The 14,841-nt window shown below is 43.1% G+C and overlaps 1 protein-coding gene across 4 annotated transcripts; it reads left to right on the forward strand.

Moving 5' to 3' along the window:
- The first annotated feature begins 1,286 nt into the window (after window positions 1-1,286).
- Window positions 1,287-13,602, forward strand: tfap2c (transcription factor AP-2 gamma (activating enhancer binding protein 2 gamma)). Of its 4 annotated transcripts, none has more exons than XM_060070390.1 (8): window positions 1,287-1,410; window positions 4,287-4,745; window positions 4,968-5,019; window positions 5,804-5,875; window positions 6,967-7,189; window positions 9,615-9,733; window positions 11,382-11,523; window positions 11,765-13,602. In XM_060070390.1, exons 1-8 carry the CDS (start codon window positions 1,381-1,383, stop codon window positions 12,057-12,059), a joined length of 1,392 nt encoding a protein of 463 aa, XP_059926373.1. In that variant the 5' UTR covers window positions 1,287-1,380; the 3' UTR covers window positions 12,060-13,602. The 4 variants fall into 4 exon arrangements, with proteins under 4 accessions (XP_059926373.1, XP_059926376.1, XP_059926372.1 ...); XM_060070389.1 differs by lacking the exon at window positions 1,287-1,410 and adding an exon at window positions 2,912-3,603; XM_060070393.1 differs by lacking the exon at window positions 5,804-5,875.
- The last annotated feature ends 1,239 nt before the right edge of the window (window positions 13,603-14,841 follow it).

The following is a 14,841-nucleotide window of genomic DNA, read 5'->3' on the forward strand; positions in this document are numbered from 1 at the left end:
AATTAGTCCGCTTCATTAGGCCTAACAACTCCGAATGACTTGAATTCATATACCGTTTTTTTTTATTTATTATGGAAACGAAACCATCGGGTTATTCAACGAAAAATATGACCAGGCCACATTGGGTGCTATTCTGTAAATGCTTATTCGAGGTGAGGTGAAGAGGCCTATTTAAAATAATCATTCACAGGCCTATGATGCGGTGTAGGCCTATGTCAGCTGGTCTGGTCATCAAAGCTCTTTAGTTATCGAAGTTAGCTCAGGGATTTATTTATTTATATTTGTATGGGGGGAATAATGGGAGACTAGTGGCAAGTACTGGAGAGTATGGATGGTAATACATACAATTTAGCATATTCAACCTAATAAAAATACAGTCATTACACGTTGAAATGTAAAACAATTAAAACCCTTGTTCAACAAATTGGAAAAGGTAATTGGATGACCCTATTCTCATCATGGTTTGAGGCCTTGATCTTAAACATCAAAGCGATTGTCTAAATAAAAGCATGTTATTCCTCTAATGTATAACTATCTGAAATGTCAGCCTATATATTAGGCTGAAACGATGTAATCCCCTCTTTCTTGTAACCTATGTGCATGTGGTCTGTACATGTCATTAGGAATTCGCGAAAGATGGTCCGAATTTAGGCTACGTTACATTTTCACAAATGTATAAAAGTGAGGCAAGATTTTCAGACGAATAGCCAAGAAACTTTGATGTGTTCATTAGTTTGAGCTTAAGTAGGCCTATTTGGGAGATCAGATAACAACAGTCCTTTAAGTCCTATCTCGGGTGACTTCTGAGATTCTCCTGGTCCGCCCGGGGCTCTGTAGCTCTTAGAGGGTGGGATTACTGCACCTTGTGCTGCTTCTTCCCTTATTGCGAAGAATGTTTCGGCTTGTTAAATGCTCACGTCATTCTGTAACCTAAATATCTCTTCCAATAAAACCATATATTAGTTCAAATTAATCAAACTGATCTCCGCCTATGATCCCTTAAAATAAATATGTGAGAGTAACAAATCATAGAAAAAATGGTGTCCGTTTGTTTATTTCAATAAAAAGATAGGCCTACATAATATAAATGTCAGACATATAGCACTTTTTCTTTTTAGTCGAAAACTTTCCAAAGTTGCCCATACAGGACCCTAGCCTATTAGTGTCTTTTCTTATTTTAATGAGGTGGGGTGGGTAGGCCTCTCACATTGTAGGCTACTATAGGACTCCTTTGACGTCTCAGGTATGGGCCCTATGATGCACGCCAGGGCGCATGCGCGCCGTGTAGCCACCAGGTGAAGGGAGCGTCGACCTCCAGACTCCACAGTTTGCACTCGTTCGTTGCGCCGCGCTGGATTTACTGCAGCAGCAGCCTTTCACATGTCTTTACTGGAGCGGATAGACTGGAGGGTGAGTTCGTTTGTTCTTCCCACGTTTCAATGTAGCCTAATATAAGTGTAACGATTGCCTTGCATGCTATTATCTAACGCCTCCGAAACAATATTTATTAATCACATAATCTATCGATCGTCGGGGATCAATACGAACGCTGGCGACAGTCACTTATAAATTGCTCAAACATTGCCGAAAAACTACACAACTATTAAATATTCGCCCAAAACTACAGAATAGGCCTTCTTATAAATCAGCTTTAACTATCATTTTCTTAGTAAAGCACATTCTCCATTATTTTAATACGAAATTAAAAGTGAATGCAGCGCAGCACAGTGGTTAAGTTTCCTATTTCTTCAACTTATTGATTGGTTCTTAAATTGATTGCATTGCATTATTGGTTATTTGACGCTTTAGCTGACCCAACATTAAGATCACATATTTTTTTCTTCATTCGACCTGGCATGTCACCGTTTCATTTGAAACAACAGTTAAACGAAACGCCACTGCCCTTGATTGTCATTGAAGTGACACAAAGCGTTATTCCTCAGCTCTGTTAGAAATATAAATACGCGGCCAAGCGTGCCTAACCTGCTCTACATCCCGGGCCCCTGTGCCATCCCAACCTAAAAGATTATTTAATCAGCCAGCGTTTGTTTCTGCTTCAACTCACACCAGGGCAAGGACGCGCATCCTGCTCTAATCCAGTGCGTCTGTTCGTTGCAGGGTATGCATTAGGAAGTCGAACTCTTGTTTCTATCCAGCGGAGCCCCAGATCTTTGCTTGATGCAACAGGCTGCTCTGGCCTCCAGTAGGCCTACCGCAGCCCGCTCTCTAACGCAAACGTTCAGAAACCAGGGCCTGTACAGTCAGAAGTCAGGGCCTGTACAGTCAGAAGCCAGGTTCTTTATATTCAGGCGCCAGGGCCTGTAGGCTACATACAGGCCATTCAGTGAGATATTGCAATCCGATGATTTACAAATCTACTTTAGGAAGACGGTTTGTATTTTTCTTCATGAGGAGGAATCTCCCTAAAATACACTTTGGCAGGCAGTTTGCAAATCTTACATATAATAGGCCTATATAAACCAATGATGTAGGCTATTTATTATTTTTGCTTTAATGTAAAATTCAGCCGGTAGATATTTTTTACTTTATTTTTGGTTTTGCTACACCTCTGATGCCATGCATATCAACGCTATAGCCTGCTTTAAAACGTTGTAAAACCAACCAAAAATGTTAGGCCTCATAAAGCCTGATGGGGAAGTGATGTTTAAGTGAGAGAGAATAGCGAGAGAGAGAGAGAGCGAGAGAGAGTGAACTTTTTTACATTATTTACACAAAATAAGGCTTTTTTGACATTCTCCGTAGAAAAAGTCTATACGATTGATAACATAATAATAATAATAATAATAATAATAATAATAATAATAATAATAATAAACAATTGTGATAATAATACCAATCTTTAAAATAATAATAAGAGTAGGATACAAATTCCCAATAATAACTGCTATTCCCCCCCTTTTACGACAGCATGCCTTTATGTTTCCCTGTCTCCGCTCATGATAAATACATGCGTCGACTCTCGCGCTCCGACGTGCAGGCGGACAGGTCGTTTATTGGCCCGCTCGTCAGGCGATAACCAATCGACACGGTTTTTCATTTTCATTTTTCAATGACATCATCACAGAGTGGTGACGCCCCCATAAATATACCTACAGTAGGAGCCTCTGCCCACGCTGCACCAGGGCTCACAGAGTACATGGAGGACTTGGAGTCTTGATCGTCGGACTGAACATCACGACTTTGTCCGAAAGAGGGAGTCGAGCTTCTTATATGGGGACGCCTGAACCTCGTATCCAGTACACGACCACGTCTACCTTATCGGGTGGAGATACTGGGCTCACACAGCAACTATTTTCCTCTCCTAGTTCCTGAGCAGACCTATGTCTGTAAGCTGCCTGAACAGACGACCAGTTTCGGACGTCCCGTCAGTCATTGTTCCTCTTCAATCACTGAAAACGATCCGTATACCAGAGTGTGTTTTCATGATTTCCAGGAAGCGTTTCGTTGGGCTCTTGGATTAACTCGCTGACATATATTTTTTAAATAGGCCTACTTTTTGTTTCGCTGAGGTCTTTTTTTTTTCTGTCAGTAACAATGTTGTGGAAACTGGCAGACAACGTGAAATATGAGGATGACTGCGAGGTAGGTTTGGATGGTGGGAATGAGAAATGTACGTCTTACTGAATGACATGATGTAACAACCGCTCAAAACGAACCAGAAGCATTGATTCGCCTTCGTCTCATACGAAGAATGTGTTTGGGAATTAGGCCAAAATAGTGGAAATAATATAAATCCACCGTTTATAATGTGGAGTTGTGGAGAAGAGAGCCTGCAAGGATTTGACAGCGCCAAAAATCAAACTGCAATTGAAGGAGATATGGCCTCTCTGTCATGTGTCCAGTAAGGAACAGAACCAGCTTTTTTTTTTGTCTACTTTAGCTTTTTAATTCAGGACCAACATCAATTATTGAATTATTATTATTATGATTATTATTATGATTATCAATAATAATAGTAGGCTAACAATTATTATCATAATAAAATCCATAATATTTACCATTATAATTCATAATAATTACAATCATAATTATAATAATAACAATATAGATATAATTATTGATATTAATAATAACAATCATAATAGGCTACTTTAGGCATTTATTCAATTAGATTAATTTAAAAAGTTTCGGCCTATTTTGTCAATATTTGTGCCTGTTAAGAACAGGGGTCCGATTTTAAAGTTGCTGCAGGTTAGTGCCAGCCATGTCGTCGACATATTTGAAGTAGGCCTACTTTTTATCAAACATTCTTCCTCTTGTTTCAGGAAAGACACGATGGCAGCAGCAACGGCAACCCGAGGCTGCCCCACCTGCCAGCCGTCAGTCAGCACCTGTACAGCCCGTCCCCCTCACTCTCACACTCGGCTGGCTCAGACTTTCAGCCCCCGTATTTCCCACCGCCCTACCAGCCCATCTCATACCCACAATCCAGCGACCCTTATTCTCACATCGACCCGTTCAACATCAACTCCATACACCAGTCCCAGTCGTCGAACCAGCAGCAGTCGTGGCCCGGTCGTCAGAGTCAGGAGGGCCTAGGAGCGCATCCCCGGAGCGGTCTGGCCAGTCAGATACTGGGCCTGGAAGGCGGTTCCTCGGGGATCAGGAGAGAAGGTTTCCGACGGCCGGAGTTGCTGCCTGCACACGTACACAACCTGGATTCTTCGTTGATTGGCGATAACATGGGGATGCACGAAATGGGCCATGGGCTAGATGATGTCCAGGTAAGCTATTTTAAAAAGCAAATGTAGCAAAGTGACGTAGTGATAGAGGAAAGCGACGTAGTAGGCCTAAATACAAATATATAACTGTTGTGTATGCATAGATCTATATGTTATAAATATATTATTATTATAAGTAAAATGTTGTCTTAACTAATAATATTTAACAGTTATTGTGATTTTACGAATAATTCCAAAATCATACTTGTGTTTTGTTTTTATCAGCATGTAGATGACCACAGTATTATAATGGCAGACCAGACAGTAATTAAAAAAGGTGAGTTAATTTCTATGATTACATTTACTAAACTTCCAAACATGTATGTGTTTTGGGAAAATTACCAGGAGGTTTATGTACACTTGATTATCTCTCAATGAGTAACAGAAACGGACAATGTATTGCAAGGATAATAACACAATAACAATACTTCCACAATCTATAACTAAAGATCTTGATTAGTATTTGTATCGTGGCGGGTCGGAACCTCCAGTCGGAGAGGAAGACAGCAGCATTGGTATATAGCTATCTGTGCTCACACTGCACAATGCTAATCCTCACAGCCACTAGTTGCACTTTAACTAAGCTCAGCTTGATCCGGAGTCTATGCCAAAGGTGTTTGAAAGGAAAGGCCCGTTCTGACAACAAGATCTTGAATGTGGAGCAAACTCGCTGCACTGACTCTATGAATACAAGGGGGAAAAGCCTTGGCTAATCCTAAGGTCGGCCGAGATGGCCATTTTGTAGCTGAAACCTGGAAGCATGGCTTGCAACGTTGCAAAACCAGCTTCTGGCGGGGTGTGGCATTGGGCTGTGCATGTCATGGACTACTCAACACTCCCGTCACGACATGAACTAAACTGGGCTGGAGGAATATTTGCTGTGAATGTCTTGTCATTAAAACTACAAATATGAAACGTCCATAAGAAAACTTGAGATGACGAGATAGATGTAGACGTAGATTGATAGATGTATGATCATGGATATAGACGACGGGTTTGTTGTGGGACACATCAACTGCTTGCTCATCTCATTTGCCTTGCTTGCGTGATTTTTGTCTCAGTATTAGGCTTGCGAGGGGGCAGGAACCTTGATCGCTTACAGAGGACATATTATCAGGGGGGCATTCTCGCGGGTGAGGACCAAGACAGCTGCTGTTGTTCTAGTGTGCGCTGTTGTTGTTGTTTGTTTGTGAAGTGATCTTGTCGGTGTATGGTTAGAGTTTACACACACACTCACACACACACACACACACACACACACACACACACACACACACACACACACACACACACACACACACACACACACACACACACACACACACACACACACACACATATACACACATGCACACATACACACACGTACACACACACACACACACACACACACACACACACACACACACACACACACACACACACACACACACACACAAACAAAACACACGTATATGTGAGCATGCATGCACCAACATACACACACAGACACTGGGATCTGAAAAGTAGGGTTGAATGACTGAATACATAAATGGCCTACAGATCAGGTGAAGATAAAAAAGCATGGTTTTGTGCGGTTGATTAGATAAGGGCGACTTTTGTGTGTGTGTGTGTGTGTGTGTGTGTGTGTGTGTGTGTGTGTGTGTGTGTGTGTGTGTGTGTGTGTGTGTGTGTGTGTGTGCGTGTGTATGCAGGTGTGCAAGTGAGTTTGTGTGTGTGTGTGTGTTTGTGTGTGTGTCTGTGTCTTCGTCGTGTGTGATTGAGTGTATGCTTGTGTGTAACGATGGAATTTAAGCTCTTCAAACATTAGGAGTTCTTTGCTTGGAAACCATAAATCTCCAAAAGATTGATGGACACAGTTTTTCCAGTGCAGGACTCATTTGTGTTTTAAAGAAACACAGATGCAGCAGTCGATATAACTACTATTTCTACAAAATCAACAACACTTTTAATGTTAGAATTGTGCAGCAAATACCAATGTAAACACCAATGGACAAAATGGAAACAGAAACTTTCCTGGTCAGGCTATATTAATTACCAAAAAACACGTTCCTCTTCACGCTGCATTCCCCATCGCCGGAACTACGATCCATTACTTACTTAACTTGCTTCACAGTTAGAAACATAGTCAGTAATATATATATGACTAATAGAACTGCTCCCTTCTCCAGGGAACCGTGGGGAAGTCAATCACCTCAACGCCTTTGTTTGTCCATCTCTCTAGGGCCCGTTGCTCTGCCCAAAGGCAACGCGCTGGGCCTGCCCTTCCAGAAGGACTCCCTGCTGGGCATGGTGTCCAACCCCACCGAGGTGTTCTGCTCCGTGCCCGGCCGCCTCTCCCTGCTCAGCTCCACCTCCAAGTACAAGGTGACCGTGGCCGAGGTGCAGCGCCGCCTCTCGCCCCCAGAGTGCCTCAACGCCTCGCTGCTCGGGGGAGTCCTGCGCAGGTCAGAGTTCAAACTCACTGTCTCACTCACTGACACATGTGTGGTTGTTGTTATTGCTGTTGTTGTTGTTGTTGTTGTGGCTGAGATGAGCCATTCAGCCCACCGTCCTTGGAGAGAATAATCTCAGCCATTCGTTCATCGTGTCCTTTCCCTCGAATGGAAACACGTTGGGAACAAATGTTCGAAAAAACATGTTTTCTTTCTCTTGACCAACCTAGTTGGTTTGATGTTGTTGTATAAATATTTGGTTGTAATGACAATGATTGTTCTGTAGTTGTAGATACAGATTGACTAAAGTAATAATGGCAAAAACTGGTTCTGTAATTTGAAGGAACATTGCTAGCAACAACAGCTTTGCTAGAAGTGTTGTTTAGTTACTGTTAATGGTAAATTAATAGTCCAAATTGGAGTTAAACTCTGTTATATTAGTGATCAGATCTAAATGATGAGTACAATTTTTTTTTTGCTGTTCTGTACACTTTATTTCAATGTAGTTGGGGAAAATGATTTTTTCACTTAAAGCATAGTGTAGCTTATCTTCTCTGGCTCATCACTTTTGTCTGTGGCAATTCGCAACGTACTTTTGTATGTTCTGCAATTTTGTCTCTCCTTGTATTCTTTTGGGATGGCTTGTTTACATCAAAGCAGCGCTGCATCAAGCCGGGGAGGGCTTTTTCTGCTGTGTACTTTCATTCTGTTTTGGTGTCGGGTGAGGCTGGCCCGTCCTCACGGGGGGTTCAGAGGTTCTTATTGTGCTGGGAGTGCAGGTTTGACACTTCCCATGTGTTTCCTTCTGAAAAATCTGTAAAAAATAGTGACACGCACATGAGCACACACACACACGCAGACACAGACACACACACTGACACAAATCGGGGTAGTTTTAATGTAGGTCATCGCAGTGGGGTGTGTGGGTAGCAGAGAGGGGGGGGAAAGAGAAAAGGGTGTTAGTGTGTGTGCGTGTGTGTGTGTGTGTGTGTGTGTGTGTGTGTGTGTGTGTGTGTTTTGGCCCCCCCCAGAAGATGCTCCCTCTGTCCCCCACCACGACGACAGTGGTGGGGGGGGTCGGGGGATAGCGGTGTCAGTCATGCGGAAAACAAAATAAGTAACGGCAAGAAGGGATTTCCAGTGTTCCAGTATGTGCACGCGCAATCACGTGTGTGTGTGGCTGTGCGTGTGTGTGTGTGGCTGTGTGTGTGCGTGGCTGTGCGTGTCTGTGTGTGTCAGCGGCGAAGAGTTTGTTTGCATTAGATTTATATGGTTTCTTAAATGTATGATGCGCGTTCCTTCAGGGCTGAAGGCTCTGGGCGAGGCTCTGCCCCAGTGATTCTAAGCACAATACACGCAGGAGATTGGACTGATAGCTGGGAGTGGTAGTGACTCCCTTTATCTCTTTATCTCTCTGCCAGAAACTGCACTGACAAACTGTTTGTGTATCTATCTATCTATCTTTGTGTTTTTTTTTTAATAATCAATCTGTCTTTCTGTCTTTCTATCTATGTGTCTGACTTTCAGTATATTTGTCCGTCCTATTGTCTGTCTATCTGTCTGTAGCACTTTATAATAACTGTGCAGCATTAAGAAACTTTTAGTAAATAGTGAATTTATCATTTATAAAGCATTGTAAACCTTAAATTGATTATTTAAAAACGATTTACAATGTGTTAATAAAGACAGACTTTGTAAACAATTAATAATGCTGCAATTCAGATTTGTTGAGGTAGTAAGAAAGCATTTGGAATTTTTTTTAGCCCTAAATTGAGGATTATCTATGACTTACTTCTTGTTACTACTTTTTATCTGGTAATGCTGCAATGGTACCTGACGCAGTTCCAGTTTTTAAATCATGATACGCTTAGTGAGGCACCTCACTTTAATTGAGCTTCCACAAAAGTCTTACATGAAGCTTTCTAAGTACCTCAATTGATTAATTCCCCTGTTAAATGTAAATTATAAATGCTTGTTAAGGTACAGATAATCCTCACTTGAGGTTACCTCACACAAAAGTAGTTAACTAATGCTTTCTAACTCTGTGAACAAATCATGAATGGCAGCATTTTCAAGTGTTTATTGAGCATCATTATGTAAAACTTCCTAAATAATGTGTTAACCATCAGATTACACCTTAAAAGCAAACTTATTAACGATTATCTCATTACCTGAATAATATTTTTTTTAACGCTTATGAAATGCTTCCGACTGAGTATTAACGTATGAACAATGCTTTGTAAATAATGAAAAGCTTAAAAGTTGCAGTTATTCTACAATGCTACCCCTCTGTCTGTCCATCTGTCTGCCTCTCCGTCTGTCTGTCCATCTATCCGTCTCTGTCCATCTTATAATGACTAGCTCTCTGTAATAAAAATTAATCCTTATCAATCACTGAACAGCATGTTGTCTTCCTCCTCTTCTTCCATCTCTGCAGGGCCAAGTCAAAGAACGGAGGGCGTTCTCTGAGGGAGAAGCTGGACAAGATTGGCCTCAACCTGCCAGCCGGCCGGAGGAAAGCAGCCAACGTGACCCTGCTCACCGCACTAGTCGAAGGTACGGGGACCAGCGCTCTGCTCTCTGTTGTTGGAATGCTGCCCGCTGCACTGTTGTTGAACTGGGCCAACATCACTTGTGCAGGGACCTTTTATTATTTTCCGTTGCATGATTCACACTTAAAAGTGCATCGGGACTGGGCTTTAAGTTCCTTTGGTATCAGCTGTATCCATGGAGATTCCCGTGAGTCACGTTGTTTTGAGTCACGGTGGATCGGGCTGCACTTTGAAGGCGTGGTGCTGGGTGCTTCTTGTCTTTGACTATCGAAGACAGTGCTTGCATAACGGCGTGTGACTCGCTGCGGGGCGTTCTGCTTTATTCTACTCTGCGGAAGGCCTACCAGGAGGAAGAGCTTAGAGCAAATAGTGTTTTTTGCTTAGCAACGAAGCCAAGTTTTGAACATGAACATTTCAGGGTAATACAGCCTACCTGAGGAGTGGGGAGTGAGGAGTGTGTGAGTCACTTGATTAAAAAGGGCCTCCAATTTGACTTTGTTCATAAAATATGTCCCGGGTTGTTCGCACAGTACAGCACAATATAGCGGGGACGTTTGACGTAACACCACGTCTGTTAGCCGCCAACAACGGGGGAAGCTTCGTCGCAGCTCCACTGCACATCGGCTCGGTGGTAATATCACTTTAATCACGGCCACCTGCCCTCGGGCTCAACATGAATATTCCCTCTTCCCCTATGCATGTCTAATCTTCATAAAACGGACCGATGGTTCTGAGCAGGAGAATGACTCGGGGCCCATATTATTTAGAGACCTTTAAAGCTGTATTAAGGCTTGTTATCTGGCGTAGGACTTGGCCGAGAGGCTGTGCTGACCTTAAAGCTTGTGCGGCTGCGGTCCAGCCAGTGATGCACACACGTCCATCAATACGCCATGCAGATGCCGAGGGCAGCCTTTGCATTTATTCGCATAAGCCTATTATGACCGTGCAAGTGAAGTCGCACCACAGCTTGTTGGGGGGAGAGGGGGGGCGGGGGGGGGGGGATACATATTCATCTCACAAGCAGCAGACCCCCCTCCCCACCAACCACCACTCTCCCTTGAGCTAGAGTGTTGAGAACAGCTGATTAAAGTGTGTTGCTCAACTGCTTCTCTTGATGTGCATGAATGCCGCCTTATGAATGTGTGCTTGTGTGTTTGTGGTTGGTTGTGTGTGAGTTTGGGTGTGTGTGTGTGCGTGTGTGCGTTTGTCTGGTGTGTGTGTGTGTGTGTGTGTGTGTGTGTGTGTGTGTGTGTGTAGGGGTTGATGTGTGCATTTGGGTGGACATCAAAATAGCCTTGCTATGTACTGTTGTACTGCACCCAAATGAATGACATCGGTATTTTGTCTGCGTTGTTGCCAGGCACTTGGCTCTCCTCTTCATAGCTTATGGTCAGGTTCTGTATAATTACTCTCAGTTTATTCATGTGTTCATTCATTAATTCAGTCACACATCCGGTCATATGTAGTCTTCTTAATTATTTTTTTCCGGCATCAGCTGTGGTTTCCCACAAGTTTCCTTCACTGTGCAGAACTCACTGTTGATCTAGAAACAATTGAGCTTGCAGAAGTACATTTATCTTTTCTGAGGTTTGTTTTATCTCTCTGTGTTTGAACGCATTTTCTCAATTCTCATCGGTCCTTTTTTTCATTAGGTGAAGCTGTTCATCTCGCAAGAGACTTTGGATACGTGTGTGAGACGGAGTTCCCGGCAAAAGCCATAGCTGATTATCTGGGCAGACCTCATGTGGAGCGTAACGAAGTCAACTCTCGCAAAAACATGCTCCTCGCAGCCAAGTAAGTTTCCAGCTCTCAGTAACTCTACAAACGAAATGCCTGCATCTTTTGCTTATAGCAACAAAAAAGTATATAATGATCACAATAATCAAGCAAACATGCAGATTGATATGCTTTGGAGTCATCTGCATATTCAATCCACCTTCTAACTATTGTTTTGTGAACGTTTTTTGGTTTCATGATTTTAAAACCCAGTTTGCGTCTCAGCCTCATACTGTGCTGTTTTGACCCCCTCTCTCAGGCAGATCTGCAAGGAGTTCACCGACCTGCTGACCCAAGACCGCTCACCCCTCGGCAACTCTCGGCCGGCCCCTATCCTGGAGCCGGGCATCCAGGGCTGCCTGACCCACTTCAGCCTCATCACCCATGGCTTCGGCTCGCCCGCCATCTGCGCCGCCATGACCTCGCTGCAGAACTACCTGAACGAGGCCCTGAAGCAGGTGGACAAGATGTACCTGAGCTCCGGCAGCGACACCCAGGGATCCTCCGACAGCGGCGGCAAATCCACCGACAAAATGGAGAAGCACAGGAAATGAGAGAACCTCCAGGCAAAGAGAATCCTCCCTCTCTTTCCCTCTCTCTCTTTCTCTCTGTCTCTCGCTGTCTTGCCCCCAGAAAAAAAGAAATAAGAGGAGATTAAATCGACTCTTACCTAATACTTTCTTGGTCCCTGCCCTGTCTGGACGATTGAAAACAAAAAAATAACATGTTCCCCATATAGTATTGTTTTTGGGTTGGTCCTTTTTTGTGGTTTTATGAAAACAGCTTTTTTTGAGTATTGGAGTGTCATCCTTTTGAGTTCACGCTGTGTTCAAACCGAGTCATTTTAGTGAGGCGACTGGTGCTGAACGGTTCGCGGACTTCCTGCTTCCTGTTTAGAGTTTAAACCAACCCAAACCACCATAAAAAGAAAAACTAAAAAGATACACAGACTTTACACATCCAAGGAAAGAGGAAAACAGTGGCTGTGCGGCCGGGACACTGACGCCACAGACATAAGAACGGGGTTATGCTGACCAAAGGAGGGAGAAAAAAGAGAGAGAGAGAGAGAGAGAGAGAGAGAGAGAGAGAGAGAGAGAGAGAGAGAGAGAGAGAGAGAGAGAATGCAGACTTTGTCGTTGTCTTTCTTCTCCCTAGAGGAAACCATTTCTTTTGAGGAGTCACCATGTCGGCCATGTCTGTGAATTCCTCTATGCATCCCCCCAGTCTCCGCCTTCTCCCCCCTGTCTCCCACCACTGCTCACCCTGTCTGGAGGCAAATCCACTGATTTCCTGTGTGTCTTCCGCAGTGGTCGGATCCCACTGGATTTTCAAAAAAGACTCCTTTTATATGGGAAAAAACCAGAGATGAAAATCTGATTAGTTTTTGCTCTTTTTTTTTTTCCTTAAAAAAATACAAAGACTCTGAAACGGGTCCAGTGTTATTGTGAGTCGTCATTGGGAGTCCGCTCGGATATCGCTTTTGTAGGCTTTAATAAAAGTTATGGAGTTAATGACATGTTCGTCTGCCTCTTACTGTCGGTCATGGTATGATATAAGGAGAGAAGAATGTGAGCCCTTTCAGTGTTTATTTGATTTCTAAAGCATAGCAATAGTTTTATTTTTACTTAATCATGAAACCTCTTTGTAAGACTGCATAGACGTTGGGTGTGCTACCATGTTAGGTATCCCTTAGTACTGAACACTTCCATGTTGTATATCCAACAACCACAAGCCAATTCAATCCTTCCAGCATGTATGTTGTGAGAATGTTTGTGTAAATGTAAATATTCCTTTCTTTTGGAGAAAAAAAGTGTTTTTTAATTCAATATTGAAAAACAAACATAGGATTTTATCCATTGTCTTTCCTGAATGTAAATACTTTCTAATTTATGTTGTAATTTAATGGGTTGTGTAAATACTGGTTTCATTTGGGTGTCTGGCTTCACTTTTTATGATGTGTTCAACTTTTATAAATGGGTTAGTTTTTTATCACGTCAAGATTAGAAAGTGGGTATTATATGCTTTTTTGAAAATGTGTAAGAAAAAAAACATTTTAAATATAACAGGAAAAAAAACGAATAAAAGACCCAACCCTGATTGTGTGATTCTGGGAATTTTTGAATTTGTTTTACACCCATACACACGTGCAGACACACACACCACCTCCACACACACACCAGCCCACACACACCCACACAAAGACACACACACATACATATAAACCACGCACACACACACACACACACACACACACACACACACACACACACACACACACACACACACACACACACACACACACACACACACACACACACACACACACACACACACACACACACACACGCATTAACACATCCAGACTCGAGCCCAAAAATCGTGCATTGCCCTTCCCTTTGCTATTGGCTTGGAGAAGAGCTGTGTAATCCTTTTGTTAGCAGCGCTTCACAGATGACCATCATGTGTTGGAAGATCTTCCTATTAATACCAGGCGTGGAAACAGTGGCCTCCATTATCTGCTCTTTCTTCAGCTGAGAGGCCAAAAACGGGTCAAGTGATTTGAGCCATGCCGCTGAGTTGCAAACAAAAGCAAAGAAAAATAAACATATTTCATGTTCTGTATTCATGGATATACTTTTCATGGCCAAGGCTTCCTATTTTGTGTTGGTCCTTTACGGTTACCTGTGCGTGTCCTCTCAACAGGTGTATTCTAGCATGTTATTAATTCCCCCCCCCTCAACACACACACACAAGCACACACATCTGACGTCAAGAGTGTAAGGTCACATGCTGCATTTTCGCAGCCCGCAAAGGTCAAGAGCTTTGATGTGCCAGCGAGAATAGAGACGGTTACACAATTTGGATGGACTTAACATGTCAGGCAAGATTGCTTAATCACCACTTGTGAAGCCCATCCCTGCTAATGCTGTGCACCTTTCTTTGTTTGTGTTTGAGGAACTCACAACAGAAGCTCTTTATGCAGCTCTTTCCACTCCAACTGCTGGAGTCCCCGACACGTAAGTGCATGTTCACGCTGGGACACAGAACTGAGATTCTGGGGGGGTGGGGGGGGGGGGTTAATTAAAAGCTGCTCAGTATATACACGGCATTCACAAGACCAGTATAAAGTTCCACTGTACTTAGAACATAACACACATATTGTGTTGATGTGCCAAAATGTCAGCACATACATCCGATGATACTCAAATGATACTCAAGCCCTTTCATCTCTCTTAGTCCCCCCAGACGCAGCGCTAGTGTCCACCAGAGACCCAGGTTTGCCTCTGTTAGGAGAAGGAGCGGAAGGAGGAGGAGGAGGAGGTGGAGGCGGAGGAG

Source organism: Gadus macrocephalus, chromosome 13, assembly GCF_031168955.1.
Source record: "Gadus macrocephalus chromosome 13, ASM3116895v1".
Classification (NCBI taxonomy): Eukaryota; Metazoa; Chordata; class Actinopteri; order Gadiformes; family Gadidae; genus Gadus; species Gadus macrocephalus.